At 44.1% G+C, this 26,377-nt stretch overlaps 1 protein-coding gene across 4 annotated transcripts in view; it reads left to right on the top strand.

Annotated features, from left to right (window-relative positions):
- The window catches only part of RUNX2 (RUNX family transcription factor 2), a 217,353-nt gene that overhangs the window by 132,864 nt on the left and 58,112 nt on the right, over window positions 1–26,377 (top strand). For 2 of the 4 annotated variants that reach the window (XM_038176223.2, XM_038176221.2), the window contains exon 7: window positions 16,175–21,179. The exons of the other annotated variants lie outside the window; for them this stretch is intronic. In XM_038176223.2, coding sequence (XP_038032151.1) covers window positions 16,175–16,653 — 479 coding nt within the window. In that variant the 3' untranslated portion in view covers window positions 16,654–21,179. Of the gene's footprint in view, window positions 1–16,174; window positions 21,180–26,377 lie in introns of those variants that run through there. 4 annotated transcript variants of the gene reach the window in all.

Here is a 26,377-nt window from a genome sequence, read left to right on the forward strand (position 1 = left end):
GTAAAGCCCATGTGATCATCTGCTTTGAACCCAGCTGCAAGATTTCCTCAAATTAGCTCTCATTTGAACTCAGGAATAACCTCTTTGGGAAAAAACAACAACAACAAAAAGATACCTCAGTTGGTCTTCATTTAAAAATTTCCAGGGAAGCACAATCCACCACAACCTTTGGTTGCAGACGTTAATTAAGCTCGCTTTGGAAATGTGGGTCTCATTACTAGTCTGAATTTGTCTAACTTTAGTTTCCACTCATTTGAACTTGCTGCAACTTTGCCTGCCAGACTGCAGCGCCGTTTCTCAGTTCGGTGCCTCGAGCGGTTTCCCTTAGGTCTTGTTGTGGCAGTGACCGACGCAGAAAGGAGGTGGGTGAGCAAGGAGGTTTCTGCGGCGGGTCTGAGGGATGCTGGATGTTGTGGGATGCAGAACTGATTTGACTCATGAGGAGGATGGAGGGGTGAGAAATAGCTGGGTGATTTTTTTTGCTCTAGGCTCACTACACCGTATCAAATAGGGGAAGTTCCCTTCCCTAGTCAGCCAGACCTCTCCTAGGGTATCTGATGAACAGGAGATGGTTTTGGTTGAATTATTGATGTGAAGCTGCTTTTCCAGCCCACCAGAAAAAAAAAAAGCACTGAGAAGGCATTTTTCACTGAATTTGTGGGCTTTTGCAGTTCCTTCAGGAATTCTTTAACCTTTCATTAAGAGAAAGACAGCTATCATCACTTGGGCTTTTCCCTACAATTGTAGTTAGGATTTGCTCTGTCAAAAGCAAAGGAAAAACTTCAGCTCAGAGCACTGTGGTCCCTTGTGTATATGGCCAAGCAGCCTCTTGGCTGTCCACTTTCATGCCTATCCCATGGGCAATTTTACAAGAAGAGAGTTGAAATTGCGTTAAACCCTTGAGATTATTCAGACCAGGCAAAGCACTCATTCCTGAAGAAGCTTAGTTCTGGTAAAAGAGAACATTATGCAGGGTTTTTGTGACCTTTTAGAGGTGCTTGTGGAAGAGGAGAGGGGTTGGTGTGCTGCTTCTTCAGCCCTGTCTGGGCCACGTCACCTCCAAGCCTTCTGGCTGTTTTTCCCAAAGGTCTCTCTAACCACCCACTTGACCTTTTATCCTGTGGTGGCCATTAATGCTTACCATAATATGGTATTTTGTCATACAGTATGGATACCCAGCTGAGTGTGCAAGGCCAGAAAAAGTCTCCCGGGGCTCTTGTGAGAAAGAGGAGCAACTGTGCTGAGAAAAGGGAACATCACTGCAGAGAAAGAGCCTGGCTGATTTCAGACAAGGGTCAATTCTGAAAACAGAGACATTGATCTTTCTGCCTGTTAGCATCACATTTCTCTGGAGCTGAGAACTGGAGGATAGTACACCTGAATTAAGAGCAGTACCACAAAGCCTCTTTCGTTTAGCTGGGATGAAAAGAGTCTATACATGAGCTCAGAGGTGCTGGCAATGCTACATTCATGGTTTGCACTTTTTATTTCTAATGGTTAGCTGGGCTGTCACTGTCTGAACCGTAGGTATCAGTGCCGTTTATACCCTTTTCCTTCAAACAAGCATTTTATTTAATACACTAACATTTGGTCTAGAATATTATGAATATTAGCAGGATATTACGAATCTGGCAGCTAACAGTATGTCCACCTTGTTTTAGTTTGTATTATTAGGTTGAGCAATGGGCTTGCTTGGAAAGCAGCAATGTAGCACAGGTACAGGACCAAGTGTATAAACTGCTTCATTTTTAGCTGATAAATGCCTATATTTAAATCCATGCTGAAATTATGCTATGTATTGTTGTGTTGAAAGCTAAATGTGGGGTTGGAAGGAGATTTCAAGAACTGGAACCCAATCTCCTTGACAAGGACTTGCACGAGGTATTACCCTCACTCAGCAGTTTGGCTACTGCTGGTGGTGCAGCTCAATGATCAAAGTAGTGGTTATATTTGTGAGCAGCTAATGGGCCTGTGCTGGAATCGCCTCTGACCATACAATACGCAGCGGCTGTTGATATTTGTTTGTGTTTCGGTAGTGTTGGAAAGTCTGAGCTGCAAACCATGAGCTGTAGTGCTAAGCACTATACAATTGTAGAAAGGCAGGGAAAAAATGAGAGATTGGCCCTGTCCTCTCCGAGTTCACACTCTTAAGTACAATAAAACTGGTTACAAGATATGCTGGTCAAAAGAATACAAGAGGGAATTAAGGAAATGTGAATTGAGCCAGCGGTGGTTGTTCAGCATGATCGCAGTGGCTGCAGCCTCAGTAGAGCTGAGTTTCCGTAATCATCAGTCAGAAGGGAATGCAAGGGTGTGGTTTGAAGGATGATAATGAGATAGCTCTGTGGCTATTCACCTCCTCCCTGGCTTCAGGGACAGCATGAAAATAAGCACAAAGCAGCTCGTTGCAGCTTGTGATGAGAGGTGAGCAGTGTTGGTCAGCATCCTCGTTCATCATCACCCCCACCAACTTAGACCCAGGACCCGTCTGCCTTCTCAGAGTGGCCAGAAGTGGTTGTTCAGTTCCCATAGAGTGCAAATCCAGAATATATATGACCCTGAGCTGTAGGGGTTTCCAAAGCTGGAGGTTTGTATCTGGATTGTTGTATTTAATAGCTGTTGAGAGATCTCTCTGAATCTACTTATCCTTAGGTAGGTGGGAGTAACCCCAAAGGAGCTCCTAGATCAATTCTTCTATCTCCTGTAAGTCTGTAGGCTTGTAGTCTATATGGACTGACGTCGACTGTGTGACATGATATGTGTCCCTCTGTGCAGAAACAGGATCGAACATCTGTAGGTCATTCCTGTTAAGTGTAGCCAGCTAGTTATGTGTATCGCTGCCATTCAAAACAAAAATAAAACCATGTCCCACAGAAAGAAATATCCCAGCCAAAAAATTTCATTGAAGCTGAAATAAATAATTTCGATACAGCTAAAAGATAAACTTAAAAACAGAGAAAGTCAGAACTAACATTGTAAAAAATTTTAGCATACAATGCTTCAGAAGTGATGGGGATTGATGAATACATTCAAAATACCTCCGAGCTCTTTAACTAGATTGCTGGCCATAAAGTGGGAGTCATCACTGCAGGATGGTTTCTGACTGACAAGGACATGTAGAGCTGCAAAAAGCCTGTCAGGGGACCATATAGAGCAGAGACCTCTGCAACAAGGAGCATAAATATTTAGGCAGCCTTTAGGGCTCAGATAGCAAAAGCTGGGATCTGGACTTGGGACTGAGGACTGAAAATGAGACCTTCTGCAGAAGGTGACTGGTTTACCAAATAGGAAAGGAAGCAAGTGCCTCCAAAACACCAGGAGGGCTGCTGACCCAGAATCTGTGCAACATAAGCCCGAGATGAAATGGCTCATTGGAAGAAGCGTCTCGCACAAGCTCCGCAGAGGAAGTCCCCGGGAACTGTGATGTGGATACTGGCAGGTCTGGAGGAGCCACAGAGGAATCCTGGCAATGGGAAAAAGGCACCTCTCTTCCCCCTTTCTTCCCTCTTCCTCTCTCAAATATCTCTCTTGAAAGGGATTTTTTGTTTGTTTTTGTTTTCATTTTGATTCCTGCTGAAAGCCAACCCGTGATTATTTTTATGGGTGAAAAGGAGCGCAGGGGAGGATCTAAGTACCACCGGAGCCTAATTAGGAGCCCCATCGTATTAGATTCCAAAATTAGATAGGAAGCTGGGCTTAAGGGTAGTCCAAACCCAACCAATTCCTACGTTGCCCTGGCCAACGTAGGTGGGCCAGACTGGCTTGGAGCTGTTTTGAAGAAAGGCTCCTTGCCCACGGAGGAACCGTTCCAGCTGCCGTGGAGCCGGAGCCCAGCGCCTGGTTCTCAGCCGGGCCAGCCTCTGCCTCTCTGCGGCCGGCTGTGCGGGTGAGCCCGAGGGGCATTCAGGCTTCAGCAGCTGAAGATGGTAATGCCGGCTGGCCTCGTATGCCTTCTTGTTATTTCAGTTATCTGGACTGCCTGTAAAAGTTTATTTCGAGCTAATTCTCCTCACTCTGACTTCTACATGTTGTGCGTCTTCACCTGCTAAAGAGCTTGTCAGAAATATGTCTAATGAGGTTTACCTTTAATCTTTGTACCTTTGCAGAGCCTTCCAACAAATGATTTCATAGTGTTTTCCAAACCATGTTACTCACCTTTGCCGCTTGGCTAATAAGAAGTATTAAATATTCACCTTAGCCAGGAAAATCAAATCTTATGCCCATGATCACAAAACAAATCAGTATCAGGAGCCAGAAAACAAGACATCAGTTTTAACAGTATTAATGGATAAGTGGGCTTTCTCAACTCCTAAATAACTTTTTTCTTTTTTTTTCTCTTTTTTTTCTTTTTGTTTTTTTTTGGGGGGGAGGGGAAGGCAATATGCAACTATCTTGTACGATATCTCCATGGCGCATTTTTTTTTTTTTGCCAGCCTAGTTAGAAGTCATCCCACTTTCTTATTGAAATAAAGGAAATTCAGAGACGAGACAAGTTATCCTGACTGAACTACAGGCTAGGCAGGAGTTGGGCTTTGTCGAAATGTGTCTTTAGAGCCTATGTCAAGTGCAAGGCAGCGAGTCTTAATTCTCTTTTACAGAATTGCCGTATCTTGCATTTACCATGAGCTCAGCCCACGCATGTGACTGTTACTGTGGTTTATCTGAGACATGGTTAACTTGACTTTAAGTTTAGACCATCAATAGTGATTTGAGCTGCTCGTGGCAGCGCAGAAGTTGCCATACAGCAAACAGCCTAAAGCATATTTGCGATGTGAGCTATTACAGACCAAAGCCTGTTTCTCTTTCTCATCACCAGTTTCCTGGGAGGATAAAAACCATATTCAGACTGTACACTATGGAGAAGAAGCATCTATTGAGAAGCATTCAAAGTTGTGCTGGTTGAAGCTTCAGCCCAACTTATGAATGGAAACGCTGTGTGGACAAGCTCAGGATGGGTTGTAACTTAATTTGCTGTAGCTTTCCGTAACTTGGTAAAAAAAACTCAGGTCGGCTTTGAAATAAATGAAAAAAAAAATACACAGAGGTTTTTACAGTGGTTTTACAACATGAGTTTGAAAATCACAAATTGTTAAAGAGATGCGGTGCTGAATAGAAAAAGCGAATCAGTCCCTGATACACAAAGGTGTCCAGCAGTGGGCACAGCGCCTTGGGGCAGTGCCGCATTGCCCCGTGGGGCTCCTTTGCAGCGTGCAAGCACTCCCTTAGCCTCCTGAATTCCTTCGACCTCTGGGTCTGAGCCACACTGATGGACCTGAAAATCTTATCAAGGCTTGACGTTACAGCTGTTAGTGGTACTTAGGGGAAATGTGGTGTTCCCACCAGTCCCAGCACTGGAAGGAAAAAACCTCACTGTCACTGGGCGAGTTATTTTCCACTGCTTTCACACCAACAGCCTATTTTGCCCGGTACTAAAAACCTTAACCTAAGATGGCAATGCCTGCGCAGTGTCTTCCCTATAATTTCTCTGGTATCCAGAAGCTCTCCGTGTGTTAAGCGCTCTAATCAGCCTCAGAGCTGCTGCTCTTGTGGTCTTGCACATTGCACATAGCTCCCGCTCAGAAAACAAGCAGTGGCTTTCAGCTGCCTTCCTACAGGGCGAGGTGTGTCTGCTCACCCTCCGGAGACAGGGGCTGTTTCCTGGGGAAGGAGGAAAGCCAACGTCGTGGCCCTGGAAGTGGGCAAGTACTGAGGCTGGGGACGTCTCCTGAAAAAGAAAAAAAAAATAGTTATTTTGGAGAAGAGCATGTTTTGTGTTGTTTAGATGAGGGGATTTTGTCGTTTGTAAATGTCTGGGGGCTGGGGAGATGCCTTTTCTTCCTCTGTGTACAATATTGTTTAGTTAATGTCGGAAGGGAAAAAAACGGTCTATCTATGTCCGTGAGGCTAAGGGGTTTTTTTGCTAGCAGCGTTACAATTTGTAGGGTTTGATTTTTCTCTGGAAAGAAAAAAGAAAAAAAAAAAAAAAGGCATTTTGAGAACAAGGCCTGGGTAACCAAAATATGTTTGTTTTTGTTTAAGGCGCTCAGTAGAGAAATCTTCTCTTGTCTATTGTTAAGAGCGAGGTCTAAATCAAAGGAAAATTCTACATATTCTAAAATATACAGACACCGCTTTGAAAGCAAAGCCAAGCAAAACTTTAAAAGAGACCTTCTCCTTGATGCAGAAGTTTCGAGTTAGTTTACTGAGCCGGGCTCCAGTGGAAAGAACAGCCTGAGAAACAAATCGCAAATCCACTTCTGGAGGCGGAAGTGGTGGAGAGCATTGTATTAATAGCACACAAGACCTTGCCACGGCGTTTCGAGTCCAGGGCTGAGCAGCAGCAGCAGCAGCAAGGAAAGGCTTCGCCGCTCGTGAGGATTTTGTTTTCTAATTTCGCTCAGGAAGGTTTCAGCCAGCTCCAGACGGAGGGAGCTGAGGGCCTGATTCTCTCATGTTGGGTGGTCTCTCCTCCCACAAATAACCCTATTGAAAACAGAGGGACTATTTGTGGAGTAATTTGTTTGTCAGGAAAAGTAGGGGTTGTAGGATACGGCCCCAATTAGCAGCCAAATTCCTGGTTATTTTCTCGTGATAAAAACGCAGCGAGCTGTCGTAGAGATGCACGTCGCATCTCTCCGCTCGCCGTTTGAACTCCTGCCACTTGCTCTGTGCTCCTTCCTCCGTGCTTCCCACTTCCTCGCCATCCCAAACCAGTCCCAGCATCATGCTAGCTCACTTGAGAGGTCTGCTTTCCTCCCAACAGGGGCTGCTGTCATTCCCAGTCCTTCACTGTGCCGTTTGGGATGAGTAGGGCGCTGCAGGGACCGTCCCTTGCAGCCGTCAGCAAGGGCACCCGGGGGCTGCCCCTGAATTTCACAGCCTCGCCGCTGGAGCACGCGGGGCTGGCGATGTACATCATCCCGACATCACCTCCGAACACCTACCTCATTGTCCCAGCCATAAATCCCCATTTTTAATACAATCCACATATAACCAACGCTGCTCCGGAGGATGCCCCTCCTGAACACAGCCTTTCTCAGGAGATTTTCCTTAACGAGCAGCTCACCACCAGCTTCGGAAAGGCTTTTAATTGCATTTTAATGTTATCAAAGGGCAGGCTCCCTGCCCGCCCCACGCCAGCTCAGCACGCCCGTGCTGGCAGGGATTTTGGGAGCTGCGGGGCCGCCGATAGCAGTGCCGCCGTTTGGGGGCGGGAGAAGTGCTCACGGTATTTGTATTTTTTGTGGCTCCCTGTTTTGGTAGCCATAAGTCATTAGTGGTTTTTAATTTTTTTTTTCTTCTTCCCTTGCAACTGAAATAAGGGCTGAAAGGGTAGATTTGTCCTTCTTTTTTTTTTCTCTCTCTCTTTCCCCCCCCCCCCCTTTTTTTTTTTTTTTTTTTTTTTTTGGCTAATCTGAGGCACGCTGCCACATCTGAAGCCACTTGGCTCATTATGGATTTCATGGAAACTGATTCCCTGAAAGTGTTTCCATATGTGTGTTCCCAATATATCCCATCCTCTTCTAAATGGGAGTACAAACTCGCACACGAGCTGGAAATGGCTTCAGGATGTGACAGAGAAGTCATATGACTGGAGTGGCACTGTGTGTGGCCCTTTCTGAAAGACACGGTGTCCTGTGTGCTGGCTCCCATCCTACAGTAGATCCAGTTTCAAAGAATATCTTCCTTCCCGGATTCTTAAAAGCTCTTAATCAAGAAGCAGCAAGGGATCCTCTGTCCTTCGTCCTCAGGAGGGACGTGTATTATTTGAACGGGGCTTGAAAAGAAAGTTGGGTTGGGGAGGAAAAAGAGGGGCTTAAAGGGTGAAATTACAGAGAAATGCCAAGGGCTTCCCCCCCCGCCACCCGCCCCTGCAAAACACAGTTTCTTTTCGTCTGCTCGAGGATCAGATGGTATTTCTGAGTTGCTAGCATGCAGTGGAAAAGTACAATTCATGACAACATTGGAAACAAATATTTATACTGGATAGTTAAGGCACATTTTTCTGAAAAAAAAAAAAAGAAAAGTAATGAAGTCGACTGCTAGCCCCAATGTATGTTATCTTCCCATTCACTGGATTTGTGGAGGATTCTTGTGCTGACGCTCTCCATTACTGTACGTACATTCATCGCAGATCTCAGCCCTGTGGTTTCACCCCCTTGATGTATACAACTCTGTTTAGGTTGCTATCCAAGAAAAGCCTCAAATGTTCCCTCTGATGCGTTTTGTCTGGGACTTGTGAAAACCAGCAGCGGCTGAAATTCAGGCAGGAAAATTTGGGGAGAAGTGAACGGCAAGCGGTGCACGCCTGTGTGCCTGTGTGCGTGTGCCGTGCAGCGTTGCAGAGCTACTAAAGACTTATTTCCAGGAAATGTGATTTGCTTCTTGCTTCCAAAGTAATGCGTATATGGCGTGAGACTTTAAACAAACTTTAAACAATATTACCAATTCCTTTCCGCGTGAATCACCCGAGACTGAAGTCACCAAGATGAGGTAGCTGTGACGGAGAGGTTCAGAAGCTCCCCACCATGCACGACTTGCAGGCCACAACCACAAGCCAAGGACGTTTTTCTTTAATATGACATTTTGTCCCCCTCGTGTGGTTCTCCTTAGAGAGGTGTGTGATTCCTGGCTAAGTGAAGTTTCACAACTGGCAGCATCTTTAAATGAGACACAGGTGACTTGGGCTTTTGCCGTGCTGCTCCTAATAGCCCATCCAAGGGTGCTTTTTTCTGCTCAAGGGAGCAATTTCTACCCATTCATACTGCTAAATTTAAGATGAGCTGTTTCTTGAGGTACAGACAGCAGCGACCTGTGTTTGGGCATGCAGTGTGACCCAGCAAGGCTTAGGTGCTTACAGAACATCACCTCCTTTCTGCACAGTTCATCCAGTCCAACCGAGTCCAGCTCCCGTGGTGGAGCCCAGGCTGGAGAAGTGCAGAGATCCATTTTTACATTAAGCAATGTAACAGCTCTGCCTGGGAAACACTCTCCTTCTGTTGCACGAGTGGTTCTTTAATGGTCGATGCTAATTACGTTATTTATGGGGTGTTTCTCCCAGCAAAGAGCTTAGGTGCCGCACCATAAACTCCATGAAAACTTCTATCTGTAAATTAATCCGTGGTATTTGAGGTGCCAAAGTCCTGTTACCTAAATACCAGGAGGCATGGGTTTAGGTGTGAGCTAAGGTGCAGAGGGACGGCCCGAGGAGATGTGCTAGATTTAGGTTCTCGTGTGTTGTGTGTGAGGCTCTGAAGGGGTTAAAATGTTCCCTCCTTGCCTGACTTTTGTGAGGCTGCTGTGCTTAATAATGCTGCAGTTTAAATGGTCCCAACTAGGCCTTGAAGTTAACACCTTGTTGAGGTGAAGGAAAGAGGAGGGGGGGGCAGTTCACACCTTTCCTGCTGCTATTGTTTGCAGAGAGACCTGCGAGGTGGGAAAAAAAATGCAAAAACTTAAGAACCTCCCTTTCCCCCCTCTATTTTTTTCTGAATGTTGAAATTTTTATTGAATTGAAGGGTGGGAAAGGACATTTGAAAACACACAATTTCCGACCTTAAAAGCTTGCAAGCATTCAAACAAAGCACAGTCAACCCAATAGTTGACCAAAAGCAGGTGGGCAGAGCTCTGGGTGCTATTTCAGTGGTGCTGCATGACCCATGCGGCACATAGCCATATGCTTGGGAGGAGTATCTCTGAGCTCGGGCATGGGGCTTGCATTTGTAGGATTCAGGGACTAACAAGGAATGGATGCACGAGGAGATGTCTTGGGGTCCCTGGGAATTGCAGTCCCAGGCTCCATCCCACAGTTGCATCCAGACATAGGCTGGTACGAAGCCTTTGGAGAACCAAAGATTGACCTGGAAGGAGCTGGGAGCAGGATCGTGCTGTGTGTGATTCACTGAAAGCTTATTCACAGAGGCAGGTGACAAGAATTTAACAAAATGAAGAGCGAAGTAAAACTCTTCCCCCGATGGAGTAGGATACTTGGAGTTACAGCTACCAAAAAATCACTACCCCGTGCAAACACATCAGAAACAATTCTGGAGATTGCAAAACTGAGTGCTCAGAAATTGGGAAATGTCAGTGCTTACATTGCCTCTGCAACCTTAAATCAGCCTCATTCTGCTTATGCATTATATTACAGATTTTAATTACAGGATCACATGATACTTTTCCCACGGGATTCCTGCCTCATTCAGTGTGCAGGATGGACAGTGCTAACTTAATGAGCAGCTCTTCAATATTTTGTTTTCTTCTTGTTCTTTGCATTTCCCCAGGCTTTGCTTGTTGCAGAGCATTAAATTTTTCTCTGAAGAAGGAATTTTTAATTTCTTGATGGGCTTTGCTCTAATATTTCTGCCATGGCATTTGTATGTAGTTCGTTCCAGTGCAATATTCCCAAGAATGATTGAACTTGCTTAAAAAAGAGTACTGAGACTGACTCTAAGGTGTAATGTAATTCATTCCCCCTTTTTTTCTGTCACCTACAGCATGACATTTTTTCTGCATTTAACTTAACGTTCAGATCTGAGCTCCTTGGGCTTCAGCTGCAGCTGTGAACATTTAGCACACGTGCAAATCAGCAGCCAGCATCTTTGCTGGGCACAGAAACCAAGGAAAGGACTGGCAGTCACCACCTGTAAAAATCTGATGTAAAGAGATTTTGGCTGAGTCACGCTGGAACTGTGAGGCAGAAACATGCAAAAAGTCCCGTTTGCTCAGAAAAATAGTCAGGTCTCCCTGGTCTTGTTCCCTCTTCTAATTTCTTTCAACAGTGGGTCTGGGAGATAGACAGATGTCTTTTTTATTACACGGCTCTGATACTCGTCCACAGAGGTCTGGTTGTGTGCTGCCTTCAGGAGGGATCGTGTAAAAGCAATAGCATGCTCCCCTGTGATTCAGTGCTGTCTCAAAATGCATGTGGAGAAGTAACTTGAACGCTGATATTTCCTACTTTTCTCATTCTTCACATGCTAACCTCAATGATATTCTTTAGTTTGTCCTGGCTTTGTGTATAGTTTCTTAGATTAAAAAAAAAAAAAAAAAAAAGCAAACCCCAAATAGCCCTGCCCAAATTTTCCTTGCAATATTACACAAACATCCACCCGAACCATCATTTATCTCCTTCTATGCAGGCTGCTGCAATTCCAGCTCGTTGGCAGTCAGGGAAGGACTTTTGGTCAGGACTGGTGTGAGGAGGGGTAGGGATGTCCCCGTGTGTCACCAATACTTGCCAGCATTTCAGAAAATGAGACTCAGGACTCCTCAATTTCTTTGCAGTCTCTGGACAAGTGTCTTTGTGGGGACACAGTGTCTTCTGCCCATTTTAGGCAGAATGCTTATAGTTTGTTCATATTTAGCTGGATTTTCGTGGCAACATCTCTCACAACAAAAGCCACTCCTATTCCAAAGTTCAAGTCCTTACTTCAAAGCATGGAACTGGTACAGCTTTTCAAAGGGAGACTTCTCAGAGTTTAAGATTAGTAAAACAATATATTTTTCCCAGCAGAAGAGTTTCAGCTGAAATTTTAAAAACAAATAAATGCATAAATCACAATTTAGCCCGAGACAGACGCCCAGCATGGACAATTTCAGCCAGAACATTTAAAGTTTGGCAAAGCTGTACGAGACTGAAAATCGTCTCATAATGTGAAGTGTGTGGCATGCTTCATACCAGGCGATTTTATCAGCTGTAAGTAGTCCAAGCTGCACATACAATTCATAGACGTAAATGTTAGGGAAAAAAAGAAAAAAAAAAAAAAAAAAAAAAGCTGTGGTAGAATAATTAGAGCTATATCCCAGCCTGAATCAAACAAATGAACAGAAAAAGTATAAAATCTAATATCTACTCCATAAGACTTAGCACTGAAGTTCCCCAAAAAGACAAGTGGATCATTTAGTTGCTGGTAAATATTTATGGAACTGAATTTCCTTGAGACAGTCTGTTCAGTGACTTTAAAACACCACCACGCTCTGTCTTCTTGCATCTTGTGATGCATTGACCCGATGTGCTAGACATTTCCCTGTCAGACATGCGAAATAAACCAAGGGGTCCTTTGTCTTTTTGCTAATGACTTTGTAGCATAAAGCGACAAAGCAAATTGCAGAAATGACGAAGAAATTGCAATATTTGTTAGCTACAAACTTATCCTACAGCTCTTTAAAGCTGACGTCAGCTTACTATGCCCACAAGGAGTTAACCTATCCACGGGACATTGTGATCTTTAATAATTGGAAGTGATTGGCCAAAGTGCTGTAAACCTGGCAGAAATTTGTTGCCTTGTTTTCTGCAAACCACAAGCACAGCGTATTAATTGAGAAGTGAACATTAACTGGCATTAGCTGGCACCTGTAAACTGAAAGAGCGAAATGACCACGGCACTCGCTCAGCTCCGAGCTGCAGAGCTGCAAAGCTGCCACAGGTAAAACTGTCTTTTAAAGGCGAATGCAAAACTATTTTAGTCGGCTCTTGGCAAATCCCCAAGTCTAGGGTTTTTAATGAGGCTTCTGCATCAAAATAAGTGAAACCACATGGAATTTTAATTGTTCTTATTCTAAATATGAAACACACTGGTGAAGTATTCTTGAATCTAGTATCGGAGCATATATATTGGCACATTAACGTTACCACGTTTCTGCTCTACGCATGTATCTCTCAAAAAACCTGAGTGCCAGGTTACCTTAGAGAGGAATCTAGATTTTAAAAAGGTTTACCCTGTGCTCCTTCAGAGGTTAAGATTTTGCATGTGAAACATTTTGGTTTTGTGTTGTTGAACGCTGCAAATTGATCAGCTTCTGAGGGGAAGAGAAGATCACTCTCTGTGCTTGTTGTCATGTTTCTCTTTCGGGCAGCATGGAAGAAGGGCGATTCTTTCTACACCACTGTGGTTTCACAATTTTGCGGCCACGGCGAAGGGCGGAGGATCTGTGCTTCCCCCGTTTAATATACGCTATCACGAGAGTGGGAATTCACAGATGCAAATTATTTTCTTGCTCTGACAGTGGAAAAATTAGCATAAATCTTTAATCCTGCCGGGGAGAGGAATAAATAAATTATTTACTTGCGCTGTCATGTTACTATATTGCCGATCAACACTGCTGCTTGGGTACGAGCAGATATACAAAGATGGGTGCCGTACCCAGAAAAGCTGCTTGTGTTCCCAGTCCAGCAAAGAGCTAACCATGCATACATGAATATGTATCTGGTGTTTGCAAGTTAGAACCAAAGTCAACCCTCACACAAGAGAAAGAGGGAGCCCAGAGAAGAGGGGGAGGAGGGTGATACAGCATCAGTGAGATTGCCAAGCAGTGAGGATGGCGAGAAGCTGACTTTTAGAGATGACTTTTTAAATAGTTTCCAGCCTCAGTTAGAAAAGAGGTTTTACAATATGAATCATAGAAAACTTCTTCGGGTCTCCAAAATAAATATCTTTACACAATGGCGATGTAGAAGGCTGAGGGAGGAACAAAACCTGTTGCAGGGTGTTACGAAGATAGCTATAGGTATTTTGGCAAAAGTGGGTCAGAGACCTGAGTGTGCAGGAGTGGTGCAGACACAGCTATGAGGCATAAGATAAGAAAGGGCAACAGTTAATAATTGGCCTTTGGGTAAAAAAATAGGATTGTGCTTAGCACAGGCAGTAAACAGTAAAAAGAAACAAGCATAAATTTACTAAGTATGTAAGGAGGTCTGTAGCCCCATATTAGAGATGCTTAAATTTGGTGCGCACAGTCCTGGTCATACAGGACATGCATGATCTGTGGGCAGCATCCAGCTGAATAATGTTTGGATCTAGCCCCAAAAAAGAGATCGGCTTTTAATGTGTAAGACTGTGTGGATAGTACTGTTATTAAAAAAAAAAAAAAAAAAAGTGTCAGCTGCAAAGAAACCAAAAATGCCAGTGCTCTTCTACACCCTTGCGCTCATAACAGGTCTACCTTTGATTGTAAAATTCTTGTTTAGCTTCTATCGGGGTAAACTAAAAGCAACTCTGTTCATGTTGAGAGAGTTGCAATAACAATTAAAAAGAAAAAAAAAAAAAAAAAGGAGGGGGGAGTAAGCAGTAGCAGATTGAAACTCGGTATTTTGAGCAGCTGGGGAAATTATGTTCTAACCCTATATTTCCAGATACATATCAGACCTGTTCACAATATACAGGATAGTGTTCCAAAATTACAGCTTTGAATCTGGGTGGTATCGCCTCTGGCTATTGTTTGCAGTTGGGAACGAAAGAAGTTGCATCAAGCAGCGGAGTGTTTGCTGTAAAGGTACAAGTTATATTACATTCCACGCTGCTGTGGTTTCAGGGCTTGATGATGGAGACAGACCCATTCACCCCTAGGTCACTGATTCGGTTCCAGATAAAGCTAATAGTAATCACATTGTCATCAGGAGTTAAAAACGGGCTTTTACTGCCCATGTAAAGCTCCGTGCTCGTGGTGTCTCGTGAGACGGCGCGTTATAATCCCCAGGTTTCAAGCTGCGGGAGTCGGGCTCCTGGCTGGCAGCGGCCCAGCTCCTCCTCTCTGAATCCTGGCTGTGCCGGAGCTTCGCTTTGCCCTGCTGCTGCTTAGATATTGTCTGATACAGCCTTGAATTGATGGTGTAGGCTATGTGGGCTGGCAGAACGGGGGAGAATTGTGGTTTAAGACACAAAACGCACCACACAAGGTGGCAGGGGCTGAGTCTCTTGCACATGCTGGTGTCTGCAGCTCAGCTCCCAAAGCTGTCTGCAAGGAGGAGCAGTGCTACATCCTGCGCAGGGCTGTGAGGGGTGTTCCAGTGCTTAGTACATCAGTTTGGCACCTACAGGACCCCGCGTTTTCCTTTAAAGCAAATCAGATTCGGCAGCTTGGCAAGAGGTGGATCTGAAGGCTCATAAAGCTGTAGACGTGTCAGCTGGGAAGCGCAGGGGGAGCCGATTTGGCGTCGTGGGTTTTTCCTTTCATTACACCCCTCTCTTTCCATCTTTCTGTAGATATGCGTACATGTACCTACTGCATATTGGCTGAAGCAGTTGCCTCTGTTCTGCACCGTACTTTTCCACTGGGCTTTTTCTATTTCTCTTTGTCCCTTTTCCCACACCCTTATGTTTCCCCGCTTCTCTGGCTCGCGGCGCAAGCTTCCACCAACCTTTTTTTCTGCTCCTGTCCACCCCGCAGTCTCCTAAGCAGATCACCAAGCTGCTAACGTTTGCTTTCCAGTTCTGCTCCTAAACTTTGGCCGTTTGATGTGGGATTAGGAATTAGGCAAAATGAGTTTACCCATCCCTGTTTTGTGTTAGAATCAAATTCGCAGTGTTACCATCCAGACGTTTACAGTAGCCATAAACTGTGTGGTCTTTTTTTTTCAACCAGACTGCGCAGGCTATATAGGAAAACAGCTTCTTTCAATAGCAAAGTGAGTGCTGGGCTTGTAATTTTCCACAGACTGCCCTGCAAAGTAAAATTTGCATCTTTGCTATCAGCTCAGTGGCCGGGCCCACTTTGAAACCCTTGAGACACAGCAAATGCCATTTGTCAGCCCCCACCTAAATAAGTCGCTTCGAGGCAAGAAGCGGGGCTCAGTCACCCCCGGTGTAACTCCACTGGTGTCAGTGGTGCAGCTCACTCGGTGTTGCCAACTGCCGTACGTTTATTACAAGTTGCACAATAATTGCCCTTTTTACCCCAAACCCCAGCTCCTGGAGGCGCGTGCTGAGGTGGGAACCCCAGCTTTTCGCATAAAACCAGACCTTGGTTTCCAGAGAGGCCGCAGCAAACAGCTGGATCCACGCGACCCAAGCGCACCCTCAAAGCTCAGAAAGCAGAAGGCAAATCAAATACAAGTCCACGTTTCTATTTTTGGCTCTTTTTCAAACTCTCAATTTTTGAGGAGGTTTTTTTTTTTTTCTGGGCCTGACTTGTGACCTTGGAACGCTTTGGGTTGGCAATGCCGCTCCCTCCATTGGCATCAGGGGAGTCAGACTAGGGATGAATTTGGCCCAGCACTTGTAGAAGAGAGGTGTATGACTCTGTTCCTTGCAATGTGTTATTTGATATGATCTGCTGTTCTTTTGGGGGCCAAAAGAAGTGGGTTTTCTTAAAAAAAAAAAAAAAATCTATCATCACTTGATACAAAAAATGGTATTTACAGAATTGTTTTCCCCCGTCTTCTGTTATAATTTTTTAGGTGCTTCAGAGCTGGGCCCATTTTCAGATCCCAGGCAGTTCACAAGCATTTCATCCCTCACTGAGAGCCGCTTCTCCAACCCACGAATGCACTATCCAGCCACCTTTACCTATACACCGCCAGTCACCTCAGGCATGTCACTGGGTATGTCCGCAACCACTCACTACCACACCTACCTACCACCACCCTACCCCGGCTCTTCCCAAAACCAAAGTGGACCTTTCCAGACCAGCAGCACTCCATATCTCTACTATGGCACTTCGTCAGGATCATACCAGTTCCCCATGGTGCCGGGAGGGGACCGCTCCCCCTCCAGGATGCTTCCTCCGTGCACCACCACGGCCAACGGCAGCACGCTGCTAAACCCTAACTTGCCCAACCAGAGTGACGGTGTGGAGGCGGATGGCAGCCACAGCAGCTCCCCAACCGTTTTGAATTCTAGTGGCAGAATGGATGAGTCCGTTTGGAGGCCGTACTGAGATTTCTTCTGCCCGGCCCGACCTCCGCGAGCCAAAAAACAAATGGTCGACTAACTACGAAGTGCCTGGTTTTTGTTTTTATTCTTTTTTCCTAAAAAAAAAAAGAAAAAAAAAAAAAAAAAAGAAAGATTTTACCGATATGTGCAACTGTGTAGATGGGATGATAATGGCCATAAATAACACGAGAGTTACCAACACACCACCACCCATGTTTCAGATTATGTGGATCAAAGCACATATTATTTTTTTCATGGAACCATTTTACCTTGTTTCATATTTAAGATGTACTTTTTACACACAAAAAAAATCCCCCCCACCTTTTTTTTTTTTTTTTTTTTTTCCTTCTGTCTGAAGTGTTTTAATAGCAAGTTCTTTTGCCAATGAGGAGAGAACGGACTCCCCAGCTATCAGGAGAAACATGGTGATGCAAGGCAAAGGCTGCATTCCCTTTTATTTTTTAACAACTAACCATGAACTCCAGATACAGTTGCAATCATACAACGTACGGGACCCTGCTCACACATGTAGTGCAATTCAACTGGCTTGTATTGGTGCACATAAAAAGGAAAGCAAAGATCAAGTTGCTTCCATTTTGCCGTGATACATTCAGATGAAAGTAGCTGTCCCAAAACTCTGTCCAAGCCTTGCTGCAGATAACAGTTGGAACTTCTCTGTGTTCATTGCTTTTTTAGTCTGTTTTGTTTTTTGGGGGGTACTTAACAAGAACAAGTTTTCAAGTTAGTCTAGACAACCCTGGGGTTTCCTTTTTGCTTTTGTGCCCATTTGTTTTGCCTTCGATTAGCCAAAAACCAAAAATAAAACCCAAAACCTTTAAAAAACAAAAAGAAAATGTTATTACTTATGCAAAATATGAAAAAAATGGCAATATATATTACTAGAGCCAAAATGGTATACATAGTATTTGTGTTTGGCTATGTTCTTTTTTATATTTTTTTTTAAATTATAAGTGTGTAAAATTTGAGGTTGTTTGCTAACATGAATCATCATATAACTTTAAAAGAATATTTATAATTATTTAATGACATTTGGACCCTTTAAACGTTTCTTAATGTAATGATATATCGACTTCGGTCTCTAAAAGTGTTTGTTCTTTTACTTCATCACATTTCTGCGATGGTGTAAACCTCAAAACTTGACCCAACTCTGAAAAGCAGTTCCAGTGTGAACCAGTTTACAATGTGACTTAAAAATGAAAAACCCAACCCAAACACATCCACATCAAATGTCTTTGGATGTAGGATCTTTTTATATAACTTATGAAGGAAATATTGTGTTTAAAATATTTTATTATCTGTCTGGTTGCCTTCAACACAGTCTTGCCTTTTAATCAGTAATTGTGGAGACACTGGAAAAATGGTAGGAAGGATGAAATATTTTCTGCCCTTCCCCTGATTTCTTTTTCTCCCAGAATTTTTCGCAGAACTTCAAAATTTGAAAGTTTTCATATTTAAAATGTTCTGACAACACGATTTGAACTCTGACAGACTTTTTTCTCCAAAGAAATATCAAAATCATTTCAAAAGTTGTACTTTAAAACTAATCATTTGTTAAGTTTCTCAGAAATGGGAGTAAGGGAGAACTGGTGTAACTTTTTCCTCCCCCTGAAATTTCAACCCATTCTATGGAATTAAAAGGTTTAAAGCTGAGACAGAAACTTCCCATCCTGTTAGGGAATTACCCATCATTAGCATTAAATGCTAGACTCCTAAAGCTGTTGTGTTTACTTTGCCATACTAGAGAAACAAGCACAAGCTCAGCAATACTCGCCTCCTCAAACCCAACGCTGAAGATAAAAGTCACCTTAAAGCCACCCCGGGGCTCCCAGGCATGGTGCACCCACACAGGGAGAGCAAATTGCACCCGAACCCCATAGCCAACCTGTCTGCTGCCCAAGTGTCCATTGGAGGGGCCCACATTTTGCCCACCCTTGGTGGAACATTAAGCACGTGCTGATGGGGTTGCCCAAGTGTTGCTCTTAACCCTTCAAAAGGGCTGTGACCAGCTGGCACCCAGCACCCCCTTCTTCCCCTGCCTTCATATAGCCATAACCAACAGTCAGGTTGATGGTTGGGCTTGATGATCTTGAAGGTCTTCTCTAACCTAAATGATTCTGATTCTAAGCATCCTCCTCAGGGGCTGCCAGTCACGACGATGCTCCTCGGCTGTACTTGGGTTACCTCCAAAGTATTGCAATAAATCCATGGTGGCCATGGCCGTACAGAGCCAAGAGCTCGTTGGACACCACAGCCACCATCACTGTTAGTTGATAGCAAAGCTGTTAAACTAAAACAAGTCATCCTTAGCATGGTACATTCCTCCAATTTGTGTGACTATGTGCTCTTAAAAAAAAAAAAAAAAGTCTTTGCCTTCTAAAGGTTGTATACCAAGTATGCTTAAAGTATAAGTAAGACACTTTTTTTTTTTCTTTTTTTTTTTTTTTTCTAATAGTTTTCCTTCAAAGATGGAAGCTGTAATTGATTCTATTTATTGTTGGTTTGTGGTAGCTTGAAGCATACCACTGTCCATTTATTTGTAACTGTAAAATACGTTTGTTAGTCTCAGCAGCACTTAAAAAGCCAGTGTCTGGTTACACATTTCAGTTTTGTTTTTTGTTTAGTAAGCAAGAGAAAAAGATGTACTGCCAGTGCAAGCTGTTTCCTATTTAATAAAAGGTACTATATTTGTACATTATTTGTTATTGCTGAGAAGGGCTTTTTAAGGTTTACTGTATGCATATTAAGTAATTTTTAGGGTGCTTTTGTGTTGAAATGTTGTTAGAGTGGCTGCAGGCAGCAACCCAGATTTTTTTTTTTTTTAAGACTTTGTTGTAAAATTCAAGCACTTGGTTTTTGTTTCTGGATAAATCCAGCACAGACCAGACTTTTGTTTTGCTCAGTACCGACAGAACTCTGCTTGTGTCCCCACGGTTTTTGACCTGGGCCGTTGGGGACAAAACGTTCAAAACGTCTTCTCCACCTGGTTGAGGAGCACATGCCTGATCCCTGCTCTGGGCTTCCATCACACCATGCAGGCAGATATCTGACTCTGCCTGCTTGAGCAGAGAGATAGAATGGAAAGGATTTTCTAAGCACTTATGGATGGAGGAGCACCAGCCTGTTGATTTTCGGGAGATCCTGTGCTCCTGAAACCTTGTGGTGCCTTTGAAAAACCTCTCCCTGTCCATCAGACTGGCGAATGAGGGAATTGTGCAGGCTGACACAGAAATGCACATCAAAGCTTTTTGAAAATGCTTCCAAGTCCACTTGGAAATGCTTTTGATTCAGGATTTCAAACCAAAAAATATAAATAAGTAACAATAATAATAATAAAAATAGCAACCAACCAACAACCAAAAACATGCATTACGTAGTTAACCTTGTGAGATTATTTGACATTTTGCGAGGTGCTTAGCATTGACAGAAAGGAGCTTTCTCTGAAAGGTACGACAGCCCTTCCCTTCTGAGTGGCAATCTTTGGCACTGGTCGTAGATGTAAAGATAAAAAATTGCCTTTGTTACTCTCCAGCTCTCTTATCCTACCAAAGACTTACTTCCAGCAGAACAGGCACGATGTCCCTTTTTGCTGAACGGGGGATTAAATCCTCCTCCCCATCCTCCCGAGGCTAACCTCATTGGTGTCAGTGGGTTGGGACCAAGGATAAAACAATTTATTCTACCGACAGCGTCCTTAGCGTGGCATTTGTCGTTTCTCTTCAAAGACCAGCTGCTGTGTCTTTCGTAGTGTTGACCTTCTTGCCAGCAGCTCCCTGAGCAAGGGTTTACCAGTTTCGACAGGTGCCATCTCGAGTGGGGGAACTTTTGCACTTTCACACTTAGCAAAGCAAAGCTCCGCCGCGGCTGGGGGAGCCTGCTGTTGAACGCAGACAACAAGCCATGAACAAAAGCAATAATTAAAACCTGGACCAGCCATGAGTACAAGATCAAAGAAGCCCAATTCTCTGAACCCCTGAATTTCTTCTTGTTTTTTAAATATAATGCATTTCATTTTAACATTTTCTGAGAACTTTTTAGATGTTTGTTTACTTCCATGTTTACAGATAACTCTTTGCTTTTTTTTTTTTTTTTTTTTTTTTTTTTTTTTTAATGCAGTACTTTTAAGTATATCAGCCAAAACCATACTTTTACAGTAACTTTTGTTTTAGGTAATGAGTGACATTCCATTTTTTTTTTGTTGTTAAATATGCTTTACCAGTCTTGAATTTCTGCTGGAACAAAATATTTGTAGCATTTTGTGTAAATACAAGCTTTAATTTTTTTATTTTTTCAAATGCTGTCACCGGAGATTTGCTTTTCATGCACATATTGTACAAACACATTCTGCTTTATGCCACAGACGATGATTGTGGATCAGTTTACTTCAACTTCAAAGGGACTATTTGTATTGTATGTTGCAACTGTAAATTGAATTGTTTGGCATTTTCTCATGATTGTAATATTAATTTGAAGTTTGAATTTCATTTTCAATAAAATGGCTTTTTTTGTTAATGTTCTGCTCTGCTTCTTTTTCTTACACTATCTCCTCTTAGCCATGCAGCTCATTTTCGTGACCAGGCAGGGTCGGGTAAAGTCAGGATGCAGTAGGACACGGTACTGGCCCTTCAGTAGTGGCCCCATCAATTTCTGCATTGCTTAAGTTTTCAACTGAATATATAAAAATAAAAATAAGTTTCCAGGTCTACAGGTGGTAAAGGAACCCTTCTAAACCTAATCTCAACTGTTGCTCCTTTTCCCGAGTCTGCAAACTGTGAAAACCCATGTTTCTTGGGAGACTGCATCTTGCCAGGCTGTTAACTCTGAAACCTAACAAATGCCATTAGCAGGGATATTCTGGTGCAGTGTGGCTGTGAGCAGAGCTTGGACAAGGATAAGATGGAATGGGTTTCCAAACCGGGAGGAGGGATTTGGGTTTATGGCACTTTTCCAGGATGGGGGCAGCACTATCCCCACCTCTTCCTGGTCAGGCCTGAGGAATGCAGTTACAGATAATCTTGTGATTTGCATGGCCCGAGGCGAGAATAGTTTCCAAGCAGCAAAAGATATATGGATAGGGAGGAGGCTGGGGAAGGAGGCTATTTCTCCTCCAGCCTAGTGTCAGTGCTAGGGGGAGATCCAGCTAATGAAGGTGATGTTAAGTTCACCCAGGGCTCTCTGCAGGAGGAGAGGAGAAGACAGGACTTGTTTGCAAGCTTTGTGCCTGGTTTCATAGTAAGTTCATATCCTTTCTAGCTATTTCTTGAGTCTGCAAAATAAAAAGGAACAGTAGCACAGAGGGGCATGAAACCCTTAACTCTGAAGTTTAATGAGGGAACTGGAGTGTCACTAACACTGATTTTGTAAGCTCTGTTTGCTTTACCTACACACTTCTTACGTGGTGGTTGAAGACTGAGATACTCTTTGGGGGGTTGAGAGTACTTTTATCCTATCCCAAAACCTGGGTCTTTATTTTAGGAAAGCTTTATTCAAGAGCGAGGAACGAAGCAAGCCAGTCAATGTCGTGTGGTGTGCTGCTGTACGAGTAGTTCTAGGGAGACTTGTGCTATAAATATTAGTGTTAAGCCTTTCTGCTGCCCTCCCATATACAGGTTAACCCATCCCAGCTAGTCAGAGCACAGATGGAGGTTCATTATATTCCTGCTTTCATGGTCCAGATGCTCGTAAAAAGAAATTTTCTCCGTTTGGCCGGTCAGTGGAGGCCCAGGGAGGCCGTGCCACCTCCATCTTAGGAGGTTTACAGGGCCTGACTGGAAGAAGCCTGGAGCAATCCAGTCTGCCCCTGGAGCTGAGGCTGTCTGAGCAGGAGGTTGGGCTGGAGACCTCCCGTGGTGCCCTCCAGGCCTCATTATCCCATGGCCCCATGGGCAGGGGGTGCTCCCTGATGCAGGTAGCTGGCTAAGCTAAAAGCCAATCATGTTATTGTATAGATAATGTATTCAGCTAAAAACACCCCCAAAAATGAGCTTCGGGAGGATGAAATTCCTGCATAAATGGGCTATCTAGGAGTTATAGCAATCCTTCCATCTTTTGCTGATTTCTGGCACTTTTTCTCTGGGATATCTACAGCACACGTGGTCAGCACAAGGGCTGGAAGAATAAGACCGTCACTCTGATCCAGGACAGCGATTCCCACATGCTTTCCCCTCTTTGATTGTGTCAGGGGTGTTGCTTTTGAGTCATTTACTCTCTCGCTGAGGTCACTCTCATTGTCATGCCCTAGCCAGAACCCCCTTCAAGGCAAAGTGACCTGTGCTGGTCAGCCTGGAGGACTGCCCGATGTGAAGATGAGTGAAGTAGGGGGAAAGACCAAATTCCAAGTATTGTTAGGAAATATGATTTAAAGATGCTTCGAGCAAGGAATAATGATCATTGTCTTTTCTACCTTTCGGTGTCGGTAAGCAAACTCTTGCTTTTGGGTTGTGAGGGTTGAACGAGGACTCCAGAAAAGCTCTGGAGCCAGGCTTTTGCTGCATGCAGAGGGCAACATCCCGCTCTGCCTCTCCCTCTTGGCCTCAGTTTTAACTTTTTAATTTCCTGTGGCTGTAAGCAGCACCGGTGGGGCTCAAAGCAAGCCACATGTTGGCAGCCACAGGCCTAAATCGGTCTTTTCTGTGCCTAAAACAAGCTCTTGGGGAGGAACACAGGGGAGATGGAGTGGGGTCTGACTTTACAGCTCAGCACCAAGCCCTGCGTTGGCACCAAATAAAAAAGTTCATTACACTGCTTAGTGGAGGAAAGGAGGAAATAACCTGGGGATATATTCGGGGATTGACATGAACCATCTAGTCACCTCCTGCATGGCCAGGAGGGAAGTAATCAGTATTTTGGGGTGAAATCCATTCCCTAGGGGTCTGTTCATGGATGGCCAATACCATAAGCCATATACATGGGATATGGGATCCGCTCTCTCTGGATCCCACATCTGCATAGCAGAGGGGATAGTGAAGCACTGGGAAACAGCTTCGCAGTACAGGCACTCAGCACATGATTAAACACTTGCAGAGAACACCCTGAGAGTACTATTCTCCAAAAATAGTTATTGGACAGGTTATAATTACGGGAAAATCCACTAGAAACCTATAACTGGTGGATGAGTGATTGTGCTGGCTGTGGTGGATAACATTTTGGGAGCACGTTGAGCATTTCTATTCAACATCTTGAAGGAAAACCTTTAAAGTGAGCTTAAAGAAAAACAATTAAATATGTGGTATTTGAACGGGCTGTCTTTGGCATTCTGTAATTGTATTTTTTCCCTGCGGATCTGATGGTCCAATATCAGCCAGGGATGCATGGGCATACAAAGAGAGAGCTGAAACTTCCAAAAGCGTCTAGTGAGCTGTTGCATTGAAAAGAAAACAACTTGGGACTTATGAAGTAATTGAAAATTGAAGTTATCACTTCTGCTCTGACTTGCTTTCACGCAAAGGAATTGAATGTACTATTTAGGGTGGATACGACCTGTGTTTCTAAGGTCAAGTGGTCTTGAATTTCCCTCATTGATACTAATTCCCAGACTTTACCCAGCCAGAGCTCTTTATCTCAGCTCTCTGAAGCACTCTCTGACTTCTCTGTGCTCCAGATGCTGTTACAACTGGAGTGGGAGAATAAAAGAAAACCCCTATAATTATATTTGTAAGATCTTGTAAAGATGACACAAACTACCTTTGGTTCTGCAGCTGGGAAATCTCAGCTTCATCTGTAATTTTCCAGGCAGCTTTGGACACCTCTTTTTATGCCTCAGTTTCCCTAAACATAGAACTAGGAATTTACTATATTCTTACTTTAGCAGGGTGTCCCATGCACTCACTGTTTATAGGAGCTTTGAACTTTTTTTGTTGTTATTTAGCTCTTTTTACTACAAACCCAATGTTTGGTCTCACACCATTGGACAGTGTCCTTTGAAACAGCACATTTCTAAACCACATGTTTAGAAAAATTGACCCAGTTTCCAGACTGCTGATCTGGTCAAAAAACAATGCGGAGCTAAGGCCAAGTTGTGCTGTCTCAACAGATTTCCTCGGCATTTGCAGTGGGGCAGGGAAACAAGCAGAGAGGAGCTTTGGGCTGCGGTCCGTGAGCGCGGCGCTTGGCCGCTCCCTCCCGGCAGCTTTATCGGGATGAGCAGCTGGAGCTCGCGGGATGTCCCAACACTTAGAGGAAAGCAAACAACCCCTGGTAAAGTTGATATGCTGCAGCAACTTGCCACTGATTAATGGGACCGCCGGGCCAAATGCAGATGGTGATTACGCCAGTAGCGATCAGCTGAAGTCCCTCTATTAATAGCCCTGCGTTTTTGGATGCCAGCAATTCTCAGCCCACACATGTCAGTGTTATCAGTGAAAGATCACTGAAACGCTGCTTGGAAAGAGTCTCTGTGGGTCTCTCTGTCCGATAGAGGCACAGTGAAGGACCACCACCACCAGATCTGCTCACCTTGTCCAGTGAGTCTTGGAAATCTTTTGAGCAGGTAGATGGAGCCGGGGTTCCGGCAGGACACTCTTCTCCCACCACCCACCCCAAAAGCCACTCTGTGGCTTTTCCCCTGGCTCCTTTCCCTGCCTATGGGTTTGGGGACGCAGGTTTTAAAACCTTGTTGCATGTCTATAAGAGGCCAGTGCTTGGTTGCCTCTCCTTCCCACCCCTTCATGGAGGGGAAGCCTGGAGCCTGGAGAGGCTCCGACTTTAAAACCCTTTTAAAAATAAAATCCAAACACAAACACCAAGGTAGTCAACCCCATGGACTACTTGCTTTTCCATTTCTTGCATCCCAGAGCTGTGAGGTAGCTTCTCCCAGGAAAGCACAGCCTTTATCCCTGCCCAGGGTGCCATGGCATGTGAGGCGGGTTAGGAAGTGCCAGGAAAAAGGCATGAAAAAAGCAGTGGCTTTGTCTGCAGAGGGGAAAAAGGGAACAAGAAAAACAAATAGCAAATAACCCAGACAGATCTCTGGAAACCTGACTGTGAAGGATCTTTCTCCCTTCGTTGCCAGTTGTGGTGTTCTCCTAACTAAGTAGGATGTCCTCATCTTTTAATAATAGCCAGCCCAGATGCTAACGTCTATTCTGCAAATGCTGCACAAGTGAGAAGGAGAACAGCTGATTTCTGTTAAGATGAACACCAGAAGAATAAGCCAAAAAGTATGAGAAATCTCCCGAGGTTTTTCTTTGTAACCCCCTGTTTGGCAGCTGGATCTCGAAACCAGGACTGATATCGAGCCTCTACTTCTGTCCCTCTGCTGCTCCATGCTGGGGGTGAAGGTGCATTTTTTCTGCACTGCTCACGAGTTTTGAGGAACAAACAGCAGCACTAGCAGGAATTTTGCCCACAGCCTGTGGCTTTTGTAGGAAAGCTGTAGAAAGGACCAGTCGATGAGGAGTTTGCTTGACATGCTCCTTGCCACAGAAATGGTAACATGGTGGACAGGGGCCAGGGGTTTAAATTGGCGTCTTTGTTCCATTTTTTTTTCTACTTTCCCCTCCACCCTATTTTCTTTCCTTAGTCTGTTTTATTTGTCTGGAAGAGAGTACTTCACACTACTAGATAAAGACAGGATTGTCTTTTTATAAGGTATTGTATTGGGCATTTAGAAAGATGTCTCTTACTCCCCTCATACCACTCGTTCCATCATATTTTCCTTATTTCCTTATGTGATACCCTCCAGGCAGGGATCTTGAAAATCACAGTAAAAT

This window comes from Anas platyrhynchos, chromosome 3 (assembly GCF_047663525.1).
Source record: "Anas platyrhynchos isolate ZD024472 breed Pekin duck chromosome 3, IASCAAS_PekinDuck_T2T, whole genome shotgun sequence".
NCBI lineage: Eukaryota > Metazoa > Chordata > Aves > Anseriformes > Anatidae > Anas > Anas platyrhynchos.